General features: G+C 37.3%; 1 protein-coding gene across 2 annotated transcripts; it reads left to right on the forward strand.

Annotated features, from left to right (window-relative positions):
- Positions 1–849: 849 nt before the first annotated feature.
- arsj (arylsulfatase family, member J) lies at positions 850–19662 on the forward strand. Of its 2 annotated transcripts, none has more exons than XM_056462186.1 (2): positions 850–1567; positions 17090–19662. In XM_056462186.1, exons 1-2 carry the CDS (start codon positions 1239–1241, stop codon positions 18465–18467), a joined length of 1707 nt encoding a protein of 568 aa, XP_056318161.1. In that variant the 5' UTR covers positions 850–1238; the 3' UTR covers positions 18468–19662. The 2 variants fall into 2 exon arrangements, with proteins under 2 accessions (XP_056318161.1, XP_056318162.1); XM_056462187.1 differs by lacking the exon at positions 850–1567 and adding an exon at positions 13514–13554.
- The last annotated feature ends 2368 nt before the right edge of the window (positions 19663–22030 follow it).

Genomic DNA, 22030 nt, shown 5'->3' on the forward strand with positions numbered 1-22030 from the left:
ATGGTTGTGCGTGAAAATCCCAGTAGATCAGCAGTTTCTGAAATACTCAGACAAACCCATCTGGCACTAACAAACATGCCACGTTCAAAGTCACTTAAATCACATTTCTCCCCCTTTCTGATGCTCGGTTTGAACTGCAGCAGATCGTCTTGACCATGTCTACATGCCTAAATCATTGAGTTGCTGCCATGTGATTGGCTGGTTAGAAATTTGTGTTAACAAGTGGTTGGACAGGTGTACCTAACAAAGTGGCCGGTGAGTGTATGTAAGATTATATAGTTTTTAATGACTCCAAGGAGTAATTTTTCAACTTTTGGGAAGCAGTCTAGTCTACATGGTTTTAATCAGACAGTCGGTAAGGAAGCAATACTTATAGGCTACATATAGATATAACAACTATATATTTAAATAGCTTCTCCGTAGGCATTAGGTGTTGTCCTATTTTGTATAAAAAGAACAGCATTACATAGTCTTACAAGGTGTTACTAAACCTCAATCCCAGATCTCGTGTGTTTCTGGAAGGCAGTCCATAAAGCGGTCCTGGGAAGTCCCATTCATTTTAGTGAACCGGTTCTTTTAAGCGATTCACTGATAGCCTGCATTTGAAATTCAACACCTAAACGTGTTCCAAAACCTTTACACATTTTTTTTTCTTTTTAAAATATCAAATCACACTGCGATTTATTCACAAAGTTATAGATTATTTTACATATAAATGCAAATATACATTTTAAAAAAAGTCAGTAGACAAATCCTGTTGAGTCAAAAGATTCGACTCAAATGATTCATTCGCGAAATAGGCACATCACTGTATGGAACTGAAGAGTAAACTTTAGCGTAAGATGAAACAGGGACGGAGTGTCTGTGAAAGCGGACGGATCAACATCGACAAAAACGACTTTCGTATTTTTTCGTTTTTATTTCCTTGGTTAAAATGAATGATTCGTTCCTTTAAAATGTTACATTCGAACAATATTGAACAGAAATAGATGGTCACGGCTCTGCAGCATTCAAGTCCGTACAAAGGCTGCAATACTTAAGCAACGTTGGTGATGACAGGGTCGAACAAATTGCGAACCTAATTTCCAAGCGCGTCTGTTTCCCCAGTATACCATCCTGTATCATGACATGCAGCGGTGTAATATTGCGCGGTGACGAGAGTAAAATAGTGGTAACTTTATCTGCTGTTTTCAGTTTACCTACATCTTCACAAATCCTACTAGGGGAAATTAAAGTGGATGGGTTCACTGTCAACGCACGGACAGATGGAAAAAAGCAGCTTTCTTTTGACTCTTTTGACTACTTTTAGCGGCATTGTTAGCTCAACATACGGAACATGGAAGAGCGGTTTCCAGTCGAATCTTGTGAACAACATGGACAAGCCGAACTCTCAGCCTCACATCATCTTTATCATGGTTGATGACCAAGGATTTCGAGACGTAGGGTATCACGGGTCCGAAATTAAGACCCCAACGCTGGACAGGCTCGCTGCTGCAGGAGTCAAGCTGGAGAATTACTATGTGCAGCCTCTGTGTAGCCCGTCCAGGAGCCAGCTGATGACCGGCAGGTGGGACACTGATAATGACAATACATATCTATAAGTTACATTACATTAGTTAAAGTAATGTCAATATGAAACATTCGTTGCTAAGCATCAGTAAGGTTGAATTAGCAAAGTGTACACTGTAAAAAAAATCAGGGTTTCACACAATCGATTTGTGTTGAATCAACATGAATAAATTAAGTTAACTTGTTAGTTTTTAGAAATTTAAGTGGATTTAACATAAAACAATTAAGTTGTCCCCAAAAAGATTAAGAAATGTGTTGTTTCAGCTCATTTTAAATAGTTGAACAAGCAGCAAACAATTTTTTAAGTGTAGTTATTACATTGTCAGAAAAATCCTAAAGGATTACAATAGGATTTGTTCACAAAATGTCAACAAGTGTATGGACCTAGACTATTTTGTCATTACTTTGAACAAAAACTAGCCTATATATAAATTAGAAAGTTTACTTTGCAGAAATGAGTGAGCTGATATTCGTCATTGTAATAAATGTTGTGTGATGAAATCATGGCATTGAGATGTTGCATTTATTGCGGCTTTAAATGAATGCCTATTAGGTATACATTTCTTCATAGGCAGTATGCTATAACAACTTATTTTTCCCATAAATACATACAAAAATCTGTTTTCCAATTTCTCAATAGTTCAATAGTTTTACAATTATACTCATACTATTGATACAGACTGAGGCAGAATGTGTGTGTATGCATGTGTGTGTGTGAGTGAGCTTGCATGCTCTCCACCCACAATAGCGTTGAATGCTTGACACCACCATTCCCATAGTCATGAAACATCTGGTCCACGCCTCAGGAAACAGGAAGGTTGCTAGGAATCTCTTTTGGCAATTTGCTTTGGAAGCAATGAATGAATCAACCCCTCCCCGCATTCATTTACAATGAACGTGCTAAACAGAATGGCTTTTAGCCTGTAAAGAGGTTTTGGGGTGATGCATGGTAGATCAATTCAAAGGATGTTCAGAACAGTCAGAAACCATTAGACATATTAAACAGCTCTGTAGAATTCCTAAGTTGGTACATGATTTGTAAGTTTCTAAAATACATCTTTGTGAATGAATATGATAAGAAAACTATTATTAGCATTATCTAAACAGTAGAGGTGTTAAAATATACTGTAAGAATTTAATTCAAATTAACTTTACTCACATGTACAGTACTAAAGAATGAGCAAACATTCACACTATAATCTATTCTAAAATGACTAACAGGACTTTATCTACTATAATGATCAATATTGTACATAATTGTGTGAAAATCAATAAAAAAAATCCTATTCCATATGCAAAAAAATATATAATTACATTTTTTCACAATAATGTCTGAATTGATTCAGTAGCCTATTAAAAGTGTTGCATGCAAAACTGTTGGAAACAATTTATTTGTCTTGAATTTAAACAAACAAATTAAATTTAATAATGTTCAACTTAATTTGTTTGATTAAATTCAGCCCAAATAAATTATTTACAATCACTTAACATAAAAAATTGAGTAAATCCAAGGAATCATCTTTGCAGAAAAAGATAAAACTTGTATAGGCTAAGATCTACAGATCTACATAATATCTACAGTTTTTAACAATTCCAAGGAGTTATTTTTTAACTTTGTGAAGTAGTCTAGTCTGAAGCCTACATGGTTTTAACCAGACAGTCGTTAAGGCAGACAGTCAGAAACCATTAGACATATCAAACAGCTCTGTAGAGTTTCTATGGTGGTACATAATTTGTAAGTCGCTTTGGATATGAGTGTCTGTTAAATGACTAAATGTAAATGTTACCCATTTATTGTAATCCTGGCTCTCAGATTTTTCTATTCTCAGCGTAAATGGACAAACTAACTGGTGTAACTAACAGTGTTAACTAACAAGTCCTGAGTACAGTGCTTTTGATTGATGATTTTATCCCATGGAGAAGAATTAGGACGAACTCTTACGTAATCAGGAAAAACTCTGTCATGTCCTAATGACTTTATTTGCATTTATCAGAGAGCTAATGACAACATTCCACCATTTTCTCTTTAGCATTTAGCCTTTTGATACATGTTGACATTTTTATCTTAAAAAATGGCCAAAAGGTTTCAATGCTTCTTTTATAAATTAACACAGTTTCATAATTTTCAGCCTGTGGATTGTTTCATCTCTAAAGCTCTCTTCGCCAAAACGATTACATTACAAAAAGGCTGAGATGTTTATCTTGGCCTCTGCTACGCCATTTCCTAATAATGAGACAGCAGTCTAAATGCTAAATCTGAGAGGAATAGGCAGTGGTCACGGTTGTGTTGGAAAGCTTTATGGTTCTCTGATGGGTGCCTGAATCCGATCCCTTTAGATCAGAAGTATAAAAACATCACATCTGCCCGTATAAACAGCAAGCTTAGACTTTACCCTTTTAAGGTAATCACTACCATCTGATAAAAGGGATGAACTTCTCCTAATCCTTCAAGTCTGTTAGATGTTCTGGCCTCACAAAATTTTGTGAATCCTTTTATAATAGTGAAATCAAAATTGCTTATACACAGGTGACACAATTGGCAAAACATACATTTTATTACAAGTCAAAATTCCCCTTTTTCTGACCACCACCCTGTATGAGAAACAGTCCAAATTTAGCCAAAAAAACTGCCAAGCAAAGCAAATCAGATAAGCAATAATTACATTCTGGTCTTCATCAAACTGCCATCTATCATCACCACATTATAGTGAATAGGACTGCGCCCAAAGGATTTTTATCTTTGTACTTTATTCAACACAAGAGTTTCAGCTCACTAGCTTAAGCTGTAAAAATAAATAAAAAACAGTTGCTGCCTTATTTTGAAGTTAACTTAACAGGTTATTTTTACTTACTTTACTTTAAGCTGACTTAAAACAATGTAAAATCTCATATAACTTAAAAAAAATGTTGAAACATGGTTAGTTTATTTTAGTAAGCTTTTCAATGGCTCAGTGGTTAGCACTGTCGCCTCATAGCAAGAAGGTTGCTGGTTTGAGTCCCTGCTGGGTCAGTTGGCATTTCTGTGTGGAGTTTGCATGTTCTTCCCATGTTGGTGTGGTTTCCTCTGGGTGCTCCGGTTTCACCCACAATCCAAACATGCGCAATGTGCTATAGGTGAATTGAATAAACTAAACTGGCTGAGTGCATGTGAGAGTGTATGGGTGTCTCCCAGTACTGGGTTGCGGCTGGAAAGGTATCCACTGTGTAAAACATACAGGTATGCTGGATAAGTTGGCGGTTCATTCCGCTTTGGTGACCCCAGATGAATAAAGGGACTAAGCATAAGGAAAATGAATGAATGAATGTTAGGGCCCTATCATACACCTATCACAATTAGGCACAAGATGTGTTTGGTGTGATTTGTTGCTATTTTCAGACCAGCGCAAACCCTAATTTTCAAACAATAAATAACAAATCCATTTGCGCCACTTTGTGGACTCATGGGTGTGCGGGTCTAGAAAGGAGATGTGTTAAGGCGCATTGTCGGTGTATTGCTATTTTGAGGAACTGAAATAGTGTGCCTCACTGGCCAAAAGTAAAGGAGTAAATTAAAGAGTAAAAGTAATGTAAAGAGAAAGTAAAGAAGCCGAATGGAGGAGTCTCGTTATTTATCCTCACGCTGCAGATGGTCTGTTTAACTGTTTTCTCGCTAGTGAAGTGTTCAGTTTTTTCTTACAAAGTCCGCCATGTGAATACCAAATACGCCATGGAGTGACGCAACTAACTCTTAAAGGGAATGGGAGATAAGACTCTCATTAGTTTAATGCACGTTATGCTCAAAACACACCCATAACTCATTAAGAGAACAAGCACAACCCTGTTAGACCATGCGCCGGGGCGCAGAGCATATTTTTCCATCCTTAAAATAGCAAAATTGGATTCAGACACGCCCTTAATGTTTTTGCGCCATGTGCTTTAGACTAAAGCTACGGTCACACTGGGCTTTGTGTGTGCGAAATTCTGTCGTACTGCGAAATCGCATCACTTGACAGCGTGAGACCAATCGAGGATCAAAACAGGACCTCTCTGGGCAGAAATTTAAAACATGGAGCAATCGCTTGCTTTTTAAAATGTCTAATCATCTTGTTTAATCCCGCCCCTTTTCGCAGCGCCATACGACGGAATTTCGCACACACAAAGACCAGTGTGACCGCAGCTGCAAGCATTAAGTTTCGCAGTTCGCTGCGGTGCAAATTTCAAGCTTGGTGAACTCTGACCTGCGAAATCCCATCACTTGACTGCATGAGACCAATTGAGGATCAAAACATGACCTCTAGACAGAAATTTAAAACATGGAGCAATCGCTCGCTTTTTTAAAATGTCTAATCATCTTGTTTATTCCCGCCCCTTTTCGCAGTGCCGCATGACAGAATTTCGCACACACAAAGCCCAGTGTGACCGCAGCTTGACCCTGCATTTCCGGTCTGATGTATTCGTGTGTGTACAATGGAAGTCTATGGGAAGAAAAGTCAACTGTGACCGCAGCTTTAAGCCACAGTCAAGCTGTGGTCACACTGGGCTTTTCCTCCCATAGACTTCCATTCATACTCACGCGAATGCGTCAGACCAGAAACGCAGGGTCATGCGTTAAGTTTTGCTTGTTGCTGTGGTGCAAAGTTCAAGCTTGGTGAACTCTGACCTGCGAAATCGCATCTCTTAGCTGCCTGAGACCAATTAAGGATCAAAACATGACCTCTCTGGACAGAAATTTAAAATATGGAGCAATCACTGGCTTTTTTAAATGTCAAATCATCTTGTTTAATCCCGCCCCTTTTCGCAGCGCCGCACAACAGAATTTTTCACACACAAACTCTGGTGTGACCGCAGCTTCAGCACCTAGATCGTTAGAATACTGCCCTTAAAGTTCAAATTAAAGGTGAATCTAATTAACCTTATTTGTCATTTTAACTTAAATTTTACTTAACTGTCTTAAAAACAGCTTGTACAGCTTATATAGTAGTTAGAAACATTAACGTAATAAGTTATAAATAACAGGAAAACATATGTTGACTTATTGATTTTATAGATTTTTTTACAGTGTATGAAGTAACATTTTTCCATTTACATTTTGTACTAGCAGCATGATGAGAAAATGAGGTAGAGAGGGTATGGTGACTTGACAACTTAGTGCTAAATTGGATTCTAAGAATTGATTCTAAGCCGAGCCCTAAACGTTTCACATACATATGTTGTTAAAATGATCCCTGTTCACATGGATCTTCAAAAGGAACAAAATATGCAATATTATGCATGCCAGGCCAGTAGTCAGTAGATGATGTCACTACTGCAGTACGTGCCTGCACACATATACATTCTTTTACACAGAGGTGAATGCAAACAATTAAGGTGGCTCAGTATCTCAAATAGTACAAACACATTTGTGTGCTCTGTTATTGTTGTTTTGGTTGTCAAGTATTCAAGTATGCCAAACTGAACACATACTGTAGCAAACAAACGATATCACACATATGTGTTTTTGTAGTTTTAACAGAGTTGCTTTTAAAATATTCCACTTTGAAAATGTGGGCGATGCAGTGGCGCAGTAGGTAGTGCTGTCGCCTCACAGCAAGAAGGTCGCTGTTCCGCTGGTTCGAGCCTCGGCTCATTTGGCGTTTCTATGTGGAGTTTGCATGTTCTCCCTGCGTTTGCGTGGGTTTCCTCCGGGTACTCCGGTTTCCCCAAACCTGAATTGGGTAGGCTAAATTGTCTGTAGTGTATGAGTGTGTGTGGATGTTTCCCAGAGATGGGTTGCGGCTGGAAGGGCATCCGCTGTGTAAAAACATGCTGGATAAGTTGGCGGTTCATTCCGCTGTGGCGACCCTGGATTAATAAAGGGACTAAGCTGAAAAGAAAATGAATGAATGAATGAATGAATGGATGAATGAATGAAAATGTATCTAAATGAACAGCCTAAAGTCTTTTTTCAAAAGTTTGAAAGAAGGTGTTGAATAAAGTACTGACTCTCCTTGTTTAGATGAAAATCAAAACTAATTATCTTATTATCTTTTTACTTGATCCAATTCACTTGTAATGAATGACGCTGGAAAACAGAGATGAGGTTCCACAAGCAGTTTATTTAAAGAAAAGTCATGCAGGCAATGGTCAGGAACAGGGAGCATAGGTAATCCAAAAGTTGTCAAAATACAAAGAATCAAATAAATAGTCAAAATACGAGAAGCCTAGATAATGGAAAACACTTTGTAATGTTCGTGAAAAAACAAGACTCAGCCCTAATGTATGTGTGTGTGCTGAGTTTATAGTCCAAGAAATCAGTACATAATGATCTTCTTGTCTGTGTGTGCGTGTAATCAGTCGGAATCAGGAACCGGTATGTGTTTGCAGTACATGATGGGAGTTGTAGTTCATTACTGTGGCGTGTCTGCATCTGCCAGATCACCGGCAATCACAACACACTAAACTAGTCTGAAATATTGTCCACAACTCAGTACTCAGTTTGTAGCACAGAAGATCACAGAACATTGAATATGTGTGTGGAATGACACAAGAATAAGTAAATAAATGAGAGAATTTTCCGTTTAGAATGAAAAACATTTGGTTGGATTTCTGGATTGAATGTCTCAGGACCATTTCTGTATATGGAGGGTAAGAGAACTCTTGGATTGCATCTAACATACAGTTAAAGTCAGAATTATTAGCCCCCCTGTACTTTCCCCCAATTTTTGTTTAACAGAGAGAAGATTTTTTCAACATTTCTAAACATAATAGTTTTAATAACTCATTTCTAATAACTGATTTAATTTATCTTTGCCATGATGACAGTAAATAATATTTGACTAGATATTTTTCATAACACTTCTATACAGCTTACAGTGACTTTTAAAGGCTTAGCTAAGTTAATTAGGTTAACTAGGCAGGTTAGGGTAATTAGGCAAGTCATTGTTTAACAGTTGTTTGTTCTGTAGATCAGTGGTTCCCAAAGTGGGGGTTGCTTGGTACTTTCCAAAAATCTCATATATGTTATTAAACGACTATAATTACTATATTTTATCCACAACTTGCAAAAGATAAAAATAGTTTTGACATAATATATTTAATATATACTTAATATTTGATAGTTACATAAAAATTAACATGCAAATAAAAAACCATCAGCCTTTAATGTTTTCCCATTGGATTGTGACCCCTGAGATTATGCTGCTAGATTAACGTCACAGCAAAAGCGTTAGTTGCAGAAGATTGATTTTATGGCACAATGTTAAACTTGGACACCTTATGGCACTCACATACAGTAAAAATAAAACCCACGACCGAACATGGAGGATGAGGTCTTGAGGGTAATATTAAATTAAACAAATGAATAATGATTATAAAAGAAATATATGATTGTTAGAATGTTGTACTTTTTGTGTTGTCAATATGCTTGTGTTAATATATTTCCTATTGGTGTGTGTGCGCACCATTGTGTGCAACATTTGTATGTTTATAACCACCTCCGAGCATACACTGTAGTGGGGTCTTGTGTCATTGGAGTTATTTTAGGGGTTGTGGGCTGAAAAGTTTGAGAGCCCCTGCTGTAGACAATCAGAAAAAAAAAATTGCTTTAGAGGGCTACTAATATTGACCTTAAAATAGGTTTTCAAAAATTGTAAAAGTGCTTTTTATTTTAGCTTAAATTAAACAAATAAGATTTTCTCTTGAACAAAAAATGTTATAGGAAATACTGTGAAACATTTATTGCTTTATTATTGTGTGGTAAATATTTAAAAAAGAAATAATAATAATAATTGTGACTTAAACTGTATTTTAATTTTCAGTTTTGGGTGAACTAATTGTTGTAAGTTGTAAAACCTTTCAGTCAAATCTGCTCTGGAGCAAATAACAGATGATTGCAACAAAATCTAGCCTTTTAGCCATACCACATATACAAATTACATTTCACATTAAACCACTATACAGATGTCCTGAATAAGTGGCCATCAGACGTTCTATCTCCAAAATCATCAAAACACATTTTCAAATAGAATATTCACCTTATTCTCCGCGTACGAGTGGGCGCAGCCATTTAAATAATTTTGGCTAGAGACTTCCGGTCTCATTCACTTCTATTCATTTTAGACGTTAAAAATAGCTCGTTTTGCTGCTTGGTGTTGCGAACTGATATTTTCTTATTATATTATTCTACTTTGTATTGTCATGCAAACACTTGTTTGTAGACTAATTAGTTTGACCGTTTTCTGCTGTTTATTATTCCTAGTCATTTCTCCCATAAGCAGCTGAATCGGAAGTTCTAAAACAATCGCAAAAACGAGCACATTTCCGCATTGAAGAATAAGGTCACTAGTATATAGTATATCCTTATTGACCTTATTCTACAATTGTAACAGCCATGCACAGTCACCGCAATCACCACCCGAGCACAGTCACCTGTATTCTGATTAGCCCCACACCTGCATGTCATCTTGAGTCATCACATCAGCCCCATGAATCCCAGCTCCACGCTCCACTCAGTGGCTGTTTCTCAATTCCAAGAATGCTGAGAACGAACTTGCCAAGTTACCTCAGAAGAACGAACTCAGGAGACCGTGTGAACAGAGAACTTGTCCTTTAGGCCCACACGGAATCTGCTCGCGCAGAATTCCGCAGATTTTTAGCCCATCATTAATTCTGTTTATTTACTTGTGTAAATCTATATTTATTCACTTTTTAAATTAATTACAGTGATATTATTGACTAATATGAAAATGTTCATATGATTTATGTACAATTCAGTTTGTAAAGTAATATTTTCTGTCTTTTAGTGGATATATTATATGAGAGACTTGCTTTGTTTACCAAATAAAGTGAATCTAATTGGATTTGCGTTTTAAACATTAAATAAAAGTTTAAAAGATATTATTTTTTATTTCATATATTAAGGTTTTAGTTATGATACTATCAAAATAATTCTGCAGAAATCCGCAGATTTTTACACAAATTCTCCGCAGAAATAGCAAAAAATGTCTGCAGATTCCGTCTGGCCCTACCTTTGAGAAAGGGGATAATGTGTTCCTCCTGATGATGACCTTCATGCGTTTTTAACTGAAAATTATTTAAACCTTACAGCATTCATACAACGGTTTATTGTTTTCCCCCTTTTCACAATATATACTATGCATAAAGACCTTACAAATAAACATTGCACAATACAAATAAAACAGATTTTAATACAAATAAAACAGATTTTAATACAAATTTCAGCAAATAAACACCCTAATGTGTTTATGCTTTTATTATGATTTTAATGGTAATGTTTACATTCACAGTCTTATTTAGGGAAACTCCTGAGAGAAATAAGTTATATTTCTGAACTTAATACTTTAAGATTTACTAATAATAAATCTATATTAAATGCTGCACTTCCCACCTCTTTTATTCGGTCGCAATGACTTCTGGGACTTCTTGAGCAAGTTTTGCACTCAAATCTGCATCGATGCATGATTCTTGATATCAAGAACATCTGGGAACTTTCACACATCCTCTATTCTTGCGGTCTTGAGTATTGGAACTGAACTTTGGCATATGATGATGACGTTACAGGAGAACACAAGGACGCAAGATCAATGAAGAATGCATATTGAGAAACAGTCCTAGTCTGACCTCGTTGCTACTTGGAGGACTTTACACTTTGCTCATGGATAGTGTCACTTACTTATTTCCAAATTACTCACCTCTCTCATCTCCTATGGTCTCCAGTGTCTACAACTCTCCTTCCTAGTGTGGTTTCTCCTGGTCCCTCCTCTAGTTGTCATCGATTTCCCTGAGTTTGTCCATCTGTGTTCCTGGTTCCCATATCTCCTCTAGTCCTTCCAGATTCATCTTGCCATCAACATATTCCTGAAATATCCACCTCCATTGAGCATTGTTTACTATCTCCCATTCTCGCAATAAGCTGTTATCAAACTTACCTTTGCACTCAAAAAAAAAAGATTACTGCTGCTTGTTCAAACTACCTGTTTAAAATGAGCTGAAACAACCCAATTCTTGTAATTTCTTCGGCCAATTTCTTTGTTTTATGTTCAGTCCACTTAAATTTGTAAACCATTAAGTTAACCTAAGTATTTTGTGTTGGGACAACATGAAGGAATTGTGTTGGTCCAACTATTTGGTTAGGGGATTTGTTCATAGGATTGAATTAAGAGAGGGAAATGTTGACAATAAAAGTAATCTTAGGTGTTTAACGTTAATAGAAAGATTTTTAGAGTTTAATCTTCACTTTAGTTTGAAGATTTAGAAGATTGTCATGTAAAACTTTGAGATTTGAGATTATCACCTTGCACAAGCACTTATGCTTTGGGTCTTGGCAGCTTAGCACTTTGTTCCTTTGCTCAGTGAGCAATAACTGTCCCGAAATAAGCTGTCTCAATAAACTGTATATGTAACTCATGAAATATGTTTAGAAATGGCTCTTTTAGTTCATTTAGGGTAACTTTGAAATGTACGACACATGATAGACATGTCCCAGCAGACACACAACATCATAAGACTTTAATGTTAGGTTAGATTTAGGTCATGACGTCAGGTGACCAAAATTCAATGTGTAGCCAGTGTCTAAGGACAACGTTATTTTGATGACCAATAAAAACATCAAATGACATTGAAATTTGGTTAATTTTAGGTTGTGTTGGAAAGTGACCAAAATCCAGTGTCTCATAGATGTCATAGTGAAAACGTCCACACAACTTCAAGGTGTAACATGATTAGACATTGATATTTGGTTGTGTTTAGGGTGGACGTTGGACATTGGCATCGGCCTGACGTTAGGGTTCTGATGTCAACCCAATTTTTTAGTTCCAAGCAAAATCCAATGTCCCCACGACATTGGGATAAGTTTGGGTACAATGTCAATTTAATATCATGTTGACGTCCTGTGCGTGCAGGGTGATATTACCAGACTTTCTAACTCAGAGTTTAAGTTCAATAAAAATACAAATGTATTTAAACTTTTATTTGATAAAATCTTGTTGGACTAACTCAATTGCTTTTAATTGTGTAAATAGTTTTTTTAGTTGGTGCTAAACAAATGTATTGCACTGAAAAAAGTGTTGCATGCAAAACTGTTGCACACAATTTATTTGTCTTGAATTTAAACAAACAAATTAAATTGAGCAATGTTCAACTTAATTTCTTTGTTTAAATTCAGCTTAAATAAATTATTTACAACCACTTAACGTAAAAAAATGTAGTAAATCCAAGAAATCATCTTTGAATAATTTTTTTTCAGTGTGGATGGAAGTCCTGCCCTCAATTAAATTGAGTTCATCCTATGAGTTATTTTTTTGAGTGTGGTTCCCGTGTCCTTCCTTGATAACAATGTGGAAGGGTGCTCATTTTTGTAATTGTTTTAGAATTTTCTTTTTGTTTGCCTATGGGAGAAATACCTGGGAATATTAAATGGCAGAAAATGGTCAAGCAGCTTGTTCTACAAAAAATGGTGTTAATGACCATACATTAAAGTAGAATAACACATTAAGAAAATATCGGTTTGCAACATAAATCAGCATAACAAGCTGTTTTTAACATCTAGAAATCAATGGAAGTGAATGAGAGCGGAAATCTTGTGCTAAAATGATTCCAATGGCTGCTCCCGCTCATATGTGAAAAATAAGGTCAATAAACCATCTTATTTGCAATCCTAACAGTTTCTAGTACAATAGACTCTACAACAGATTCTAGTACAATAATGCACAGTTGGCAACCAATCAAATTCGAGAACCAGAAAGAACTGTTGTATAAATATAAGTACTAGATATGAAGAAGACATCATATCCTGAGTATGTTAAAGTCTGACATTAAGATGAGTACTGCTTACTGAAAAGAGAAAAAGGGTGTAATGAATGTAGAGGGAACAAGGGAGCATGTTTTAAAGCTCTGTGGTCTGAATTTGATTAGCTGTAGAGAGGAGTATGTTCCCTCTTATTGAAAGCAGATGTGGGAGGGATGTTGGAGCAAGCAGAAGAACATGGGTCAGCAAGGCTTCCAGCTGAGGTAGGTTGAGGATTAGGATTTTCTGGTGGCTTTTGTGGCCATGTCTTATGGGGCATTTGGACTGTGGTAAGTGGAGCTTTTAGTTTAATATACAGTATATGCTAGGGATTTATATCTGCATTAGTCTATGCTACGCAAGAATGAAGCTGTGGTTGGGACTGTATTTTGTGGTAGGTTGAGCAGAACTGCTGTTTTCTCACAGAGACAAATTTGTTTTGAATTTGTCCTATTCAGTTTTATAGTCCTATTCCTGCCTCTCTGACTTCTAAGAGCTTTATAATATGTATTGGTCATTAATGGCGCTGGTTGTTACGTTGAATACTTTACAATGATCCTGTTACAACTTTTTTTGTGATTTATGGTAGAAATGAAAAGTATTTTGCTTTTTGTAGGAACTTTTTCTTCAGTGCTGGATCCTTCCATCCATATTTTCACTTGAATAGCTTTTTATAGACTTTTAAAGTATATTAGTTTAGCATTTTATTTAGGAGGATGATATATTTGTATTGCAGGCATGCAGTAAAGTTGTTTTACAGTCCATCCTATAATGACTAAGCACTTTGACATTAATAGATTCATTTCTCCACAATCTGCCTGATGGGAAGCAGAACATTCTTAAATTCTTGAGTACCAGGTTACACTATGCACGGTTAAGGTGATTTTGATGGAATGATTATTTGTGCAAAGTAATAAATAATATTTTACTGCTTAGATTTATTATGATATATAATTCAAGAGCATGGAAACCATGAGAACCATTTTTCCCTTACAAGCTCACATAACCGTTGACCCAAATGTATAGTTATACACTCACCAGCCACTTTATTAGGTACACGTCTAACTGCTCGTTAACGCAATTTTCTAATCAGCCAATCATATGGCAGCAACTCAATGATTTAGGCATGTAGACATGGTCAAGAGGATCTGCTGCAGTGATTTAATTGACTTTGAACATGGCATGGTTGTTGGTGCCAGATGGGCTGGTCTGAGTATTTCAGAAATCTTAATCAGATATCTACTGGGATTTTCATGTACAACCATGTCTAGGGTTTACAGAGAATGGTCTGAACAAGAGACAATATCCAGTGAGGAGCAGTTCTGTGGGCACAAAAAGAACACCTTTGGGATGTGGTGGAACAGGAAATTCACATCATGGATGTGCAGCCAACAAATCTGCAGCAACTGCGTGATGCTATCATGTCAATATGGACCAAAATCTATGAGGAATATTTCCAGTACCTTGTTGAATCTATGGCATGACAGATTAAAGCAGTTCTAAAGGCAAAAGTGTACTAGTAAGGTGTACCTAATAAAGTGGCCGGTGAGTGTAGATATAGAGTAGATAAAACATTTGGAAAATTCATTTTCATTTTTAGGTATTTTTTTAGGGGGCTTTCACCTTTAATTTGGACAGGACAGTGAAGGTTACAGAGAGAGGGGAAGGGTAGGCAAAGGACCTCGACCTAGGAATCGAACTCGGGTCGCCGTGAGCACCATGGTGCTATATGTCAGCGCACTTAACCACTAGGCTATTGGTGCCGACCATTCATTCATTTTCTTTTTGGCTTAGTCCCTTTTTAATCTGGGGTTGTCACAGTGGAATGAACCGATAAGTTATCCAGCATATGTTCTACGCAGCGGATACAATACGGCCAACAGAACCTTGAAAAAACCTAGCGGATACACTATGACCAATTTAACATATTTCATTCACCTATAACACATGTCTTTGGACCACAGTGTACCCATCTTCACGGAAGCCGGAGCACCCGGAGAAAACCCAGTCGAACATACAAACTCCACACAGAAATGTCAACTGACCCAGTCGGGGCTCAAACCAGTGACTTTCTTGCTGTGAGGCTATCGTGCTACCCACTGCACCACCGTTTCCATTTGGAAAACGTGAAATGAAAAAATATGAAATACAAAATACATACTGTGAAAGTCAAATGTCCTTTCATGAATCAAATTATAGAATACCTTAAAAAAAAAACTTCCCAGGATTTTTATGTCTTAATGGTTTCTTAGTATGTCAATAGAATGGTTATAAATTGAATATACATATGTTTCTGTTTGTGGGTTAGAAAATATCTGAATAATAGATTATTAAAATATATCAAAACTATAAAATATAACATTATGCTAATCCACATTTTCTGTATTTGCTGTGCAAAATATGGTACATTCACTGTTCTGCTTTCAACTCTTTCTCCAAAGATTTTTTATATGATCAAGTCTGTTTTTTTGTTTGAAGAACATTAGAATGTTTCAAAAAACTTTTTCATTTCAATAATCTAAAGAATGTTTTTGTCTACTTTAAAGAACCTTTAACATCCACAGAACCTTCCATTCATTAAAAGATTTTGACCAGTTTTCCTGGAGTAGTTAGTATTTAACAAAAAAAAAAAAAAACATATAAGACATGTAAGCCTATATCTCTAAAATTCTATGATATTCAGATCCCTATAATAATAACCTGTATTGTTTTTTGGGAAGGATTTATCAGTTCTGATTAAGGGCTAAGGCACATCAACCCCATTTGGACTGGTCAATAATGATTGAATCGTAAGTCTGAAAGATTACACATTTCTTTAAATATTCTTTCATTCATTCATTTTCTTTTTGGTTTAGTCCCTTTATTAATCCAGGGTCGCCACAGCGGAATAAACCGACAACTTATCCAGCATATGTTTTACGCGGCGGATGCCCTTCCAGCTGCAACCCATCTCTGGAAAACATCCATACACACTCATTTTATTTAAATATATATATTTCATTGTAAAATACATTTTGAGGATGTGAAACACAGTCTCATATCTCCAAAGTAATGCAAATTGTAAGTTTTAAAGCACAGTTGTGTCTATTGTCTAACAAATGGTAAAGTAACCCTTTACAAGCGGGTCAACTGGCCCCAGTACGACCCCAGTACATCATTTGCACACTAAATGCTTATGAGATTGGGACTGAGGGAAAGGCAACTTACCATGCAGACAGCAACACTTCATTTGCATGCTTTGTTTTAGACTGTCTCCAACTCTTTGTATCAATGTCTGTAAAAATTTTTTTAAAACTGTGTCTGCTGTACCAGTTCAGAGTTCTTTTGATGACGCCACAGCTGAGTTGTTCTTATTAAAGGATTCTGCTTTGAAGATACCCGAAAGATGTCCCTGGTTTTTGGCTTGTCTTAGAATTTGACAACAGTTTTGGTGCCGTGAGCCAGAGAAATGCACAACAAGTCATACAATCATGTTATGGAGTAAGATTGGTTAATGCCATTAATACAACTTATGTAGTACAACTTAATCCAATAGAATTTTCTGACAAACAATGGAGTTAATCTTTTATTTGAAGGTCATTTGAAGTTTTAAACAAAACTAGACTATTTAAAAATAATTATCAAGGTGAATTTTTCTACTTTTACTTGATTTGGACGGGCAGTTTAGGCCAATATATAATCTCAAATGAAGATTAAATGTCAGTTTTATTCACTCCTTATCATCTGTTGTTACTAATTGACTGTATGTTTATTTTTTAGATATCAAATCCACACCGGGCTCCAGCATTCCATCATCCGACCCACTCAGCCGAATTGCCTCCCTTTGGAGAACATCACTCTTCCTCAGAAACTGAAGAACGCTGGCTATTCTACGCATATGGTGGGGAAGTGGCACCTTGGCTTCTACAAGCGTGCATGTATGCCTACGCAGCGTGGGTTTGACACCTTCTTTGGCTCTTTGTTGGGCAGCGGTGACTACTACAGCCATTACAAATGTGACAGTCCAGGATTGTGTGGGTATGATCTTCACGAGGGGGAAGAAGCTGCCTGGGAGCAGGACCGTGGCGTCTACTCCACCGTCATGTATACGCAGAAGGCTGTGAACATTCTGGCATCTCACAACCCTAAACGACCCATCTTCCTTTATTTGGCCTACCAGGCTGTGCACTCACCCTTGCAAGTTCCTGCCCGCTACCTCGAACGCTACAAGTCCATTCCAAACTTGCATCGGCGCAAGTACGCAGCAATGGTCAGCTGTTTGGATGAGGCAGTACGCAATCTAACTCTTGCCCTCAAGCAGTATGGCTATTATGACAACATGGTGATGGTCTATTCCTCTGACAATGGAGGCCAACCTATGGCAGGAGGGAGCAATTGGCCGCTAAGGGGCAGTAAAGGAAGCTACTGGGAGGGTGGAATACGAGCGGTTGGGTTTGTACATAGCCCTTTGTTGGTCAAAAAGGGCACTAAAAGCAAGGCTCTGATCCATATTACTGACTGGTACCCAACACTGGTGATGCTTGGTGAAGGTACACTTGATGAGAACCAGAGTCTTGATGGTTATGATGTCTGGGAAGCTATCAGCGAAGGACGTCCCTCACCTCGACTGGATATTCTCCACAACATAGACCCCATCTACACGAAAGCCAAGAATGGCTCCTGGAAAGCAGGCTATGGAATTTGGAACACAGCCGTGCAGGCAGCACTTCGTGTAGGTGACTGGAAGCTTTTGACTGGTGTGCCAGGATATAGTGACTGGATTCCACCGCAGATTTTCTCCACACTGCTGCTGGCCAATCGTTGGCACAATGAGCGTGTGAGCTGGGATCGAGGCAAGTCTGTATGGCTCTTCAACATTACAGCCGATCCATATGAGCGTGTGGACCTTTCTCGAAAATACCCACATGTGGTGAAGAAGATGCTCTTCAAGCTTCTACGGTACAGCAAGAGTGCTGTGCCATGCCGTTACCCTCCCAAAGACTATCGCTCCAACCCTCAGTATAATGGGGGCGTCTGGGGCCCCTGGTACACAGATGATGACCAAGATGAGGATGATAACCTTCTCTCATATGATTTAGAACAGATGAATAGTTGGAAAAAAGCAAAACGGAGAGGGAAATTCAAAAGAAAGACCTAAGGTCGACAAAAGTTAATGCTGGCTCCCATTTTGACTCTCATGGTACGCTTATGAACTCAGGGATGACTGACTAGCACAGTCCTTTTCACTGATGTATGGATTTACCTCCAAATTCAAGTGAATTGTGTTTTTTTTTTTTCAAAACTTTTCTTTTCCAGTTCAATGTGCAGAGAACTATAGACTGATTCCACATGGCCGCCATTTTAAAAGCGAAATCGAGGATGCGGTGGGAAGAAACCCGGAAGTATCGCCTAAGTCACTCAGGAACATTGTGTACCTGGCTGTATATCTTATAAACGAAGAGAAAGTGACACAAATTTATAATTTCACAGCTTTTCACAAGTGACCCGAAGGTCCATTCTGAATGGATAGTGAAAATAGAAAGGGATATCCGACCTCATTTTCAGATATTAATACTCAGGTTAATGAACTGATTCTTTCACTATATTAGACTCGTCACGATACTGAAATTCGGTACTGAAATATTACAAAAACGTCAATTTCCTGCTAACATTTAAGCACTGTTGAGCGCGTTCCTATAATTACCATAGAATTCACCAGTGCTCAACAGAAATTACTGTGATTGGCCGTGAAGGTCATCAGTTCACCACACTTTACCGATGTTTACCAAGTGCAAACACATCCGTTGATAAATCAACTGATCTTCACAGCATGTTGTTGCTAAGTTTACTGTGTTGATCCTATACTTCCAGGTTTCTTCCCACCGCAGCCTCGCTTTCGTTTTATAAAATGGCGGCCACGTGAAATAAGCGTATAGACAATTTGTTTGTAGAGTGTAAACACTGTGGGACATTCAAAGCACGGCTGATGTTTGAATAGACTGACTTATCAACTTTTAGATCAAGCTATTTTCAGGTCAGGACAACCGGCATCAAATAGAAGAAAAGAATCCATCATTTGGTGCTTCTCGATGTAATGGAAAAACATGCTGATGAAGGAAACCACTTGAATGACTACTGCAAGTCCAAGAGCTTGAATTAAATATTGATTTTTTTGTTATTGTTTTCTAGTTGCTTAAAAAGGTTCATTGAAACCGGTGCTGTTTGAAGTGAGAAAAGTTCTGTTTTATGTATTATGAAATGTAGAATTTAGAACTGTTTTCCTTCATTAAATCGTCACTGTTTTGTTTAATGCTTGCCTGGTCAGACACCAGTTAAACCAACTTGAATGTAAGATCAATACACACTTCTTTTTCTAAGTCACGTGTTCTCACATATTGGAATGTTTCCTGTCTGCTAAGTTTAGTTGGGATAAGTATTGTTATACATGACATAATATATTAAGGGCCATATTTACTGAACAGATCAGCATTAGATATCTGTCCAGTAAAGATACTCTTGGGGTGGAAAGTTCTGCAGGGGAACTATTGACAATGCCCAAAATTAAGAACAAAGACACCTTTACTTTGCATAATTATCACTCCTTGTGTGTATTGCCTTGTCTTGTTGAATCGCTGAATTCCTCCTCAGTTGTAGGTCACTTTGGAGAAGAGCGTCTGCTAAATGACTAAATGTAAAGACACAGCAACCCTCTTTTTAGAATCAATGCTGTCTACCAAGAGCAGTGCAAATAACATTGCAAATTAGACAATAATCAGATGTCAATATTCTACCAAGATTTGCGAATTCTACTGTATCTTCAGACTGCAAGCAAAAAATCTACTTCTTTTTTTCCCTCTGGCAGCTCAAATTTAATTTATGATGGTCTTTTTCATCACTGCTGATGCAACATACTGCACAGCCTTACGCTGACCAAATCTCGTTTATATAAAATCACTTTCCATATAGCTGTTTGTTAATCAACAAACACTACGGGCTCTATTTTACCGATTTATGCGCAAAGTCTAAAGCGTATGGCGTAAAAGCATTAAGGGCATGTTGTTATCCACTTTTGCTATTTTAAAGATGGAATAATACGCTCTGCGACGCATGGTCTAACAGGGTTCTGCTTATTCTTAATGTGTTATGGGCGTGTTTTCAGCATACAGTAACATTCATTAAACCAGAGTCTCATCTCCTATCCCCTTTAAGAGTCTGTTGTGTCGCACCATGGCGTGTTTGCTATTTTCATGGCGGACTTTGTAAGTGGAAAAACTGATCGCTTAACTATCGAGAAAACAGTTAAACAGACCATCTGCAGTGCAAGGATAAAGAATGAGCCTCCTCCATCTAATAATATCTGGATGCAGCCTTTATGATGCAGGCTGAGATTGCATCTTTCAGCGATGCAATGTCAAACACAATGTAGTCAGTGGAGCTAGTGACATCAGTGGGTAGGGTTAGGAGTGAGATTAGTGAACCCTTTAAAAGCATTGCAGATGCTGCATCCAGACCCTTATCCCTCCATTCAGCCTCTTTACTTTCTCTTTACTTTACGTTTACTCTTTACTTTACTCTTTTAATTTCATGGATAAGGAAACTCACTTCACTGAAGACATCCATTAGCCTACATATTTAATTTAGTTTCTTAAACGCAATGATTTGTTCTAAATTATAATTAATCTTATTTTTAAATTCTGTTCTAATTTCTAATTTCAAGCAAAGGAACAAATAAACAATAATAATTAAGTGTGGTCAAAGGGCCAGCATAAAGCTGAGTGAGGGAAAGAGAGAAGACCAACAGGAAGTAAAGAGACAAAATAGAAAGCAGAGAGCAGAGACAGGGCCTACAGAAGCAGCCACAGGCATCACATGTACAGTAGCAAATGCAACATATCCTGTTGCTCCCGTATTGGACCGTTTAGCCACAGAAGGCACTGCAACTCCACCACAGACTGACCTGGGTGCAACTCCATTGTTTCTAGAGACAAGAAGGATGCCTATGAAATTTATATTGGAGTTATATCCAAACACACGTCCTATTTTAATGCCACATTTGGTGATGCAGATGTCTCCAAAACAGATGGACAAATTTAAACTAGTTTTTATTGAAACAAATATAAATATGCATATAATAAATAATACTGCTAATAATAATAACATTAAACAATTGTAGATTGTCATGGATAAACATGAATAAGGCTTGGAGGCACTGGTTTTTATATTTATGTAGAAAATAATAATTTTGTGACATTTTAATCCTTTATTTTTTTATATGTAAAGATATTTGTGTATTGCTGTACATCCTGTGTGTAACCAATGTGTACACGTTTGAACCTGCATAGACACATAACTAACTCTGGACTTTAGATCAGCTTTTAGTTTTGTCAATGGTGTGGTCTATTTCTGTTACTCAAAATAGCAACGTGCCAACAACGCACCTTAACACACCTCCATTTTAGACCAGCACGCCCATGAGTCCGCAAAGTGGGTAAAATGAATTTGCTATTTAAACAAATTACTGTTGCGCTGGTCTGAAAATAGCAACAAAGCATGCCAAACACGTCTTGCGCCTTATTGCACCGGGTGTATAAAAGGGCCCAAAGTCTGTATTGTTCCATAATAACTACACTAGTTAAACATTCAGTGTGTAAAAATGACTTGTTGTTATATTCGCTTGGTTAGCACACATTCTAATACTTTCTTGCATTACATCTTTTACTG

The sequence above is a fragment of the Danio aesculapii genome, chromosome 7, assembly GCF_903798145.1.
Source record: "Danio aesculapii chromosome 7, fDanAes4.1, whole genome shotgun sequence".
Lineage (NCBI taxonomy): Eukaryota > Metazoa > Chordata > Actinopteri > Cypriniformes > Danionidae > Danio > Danio aesculapii.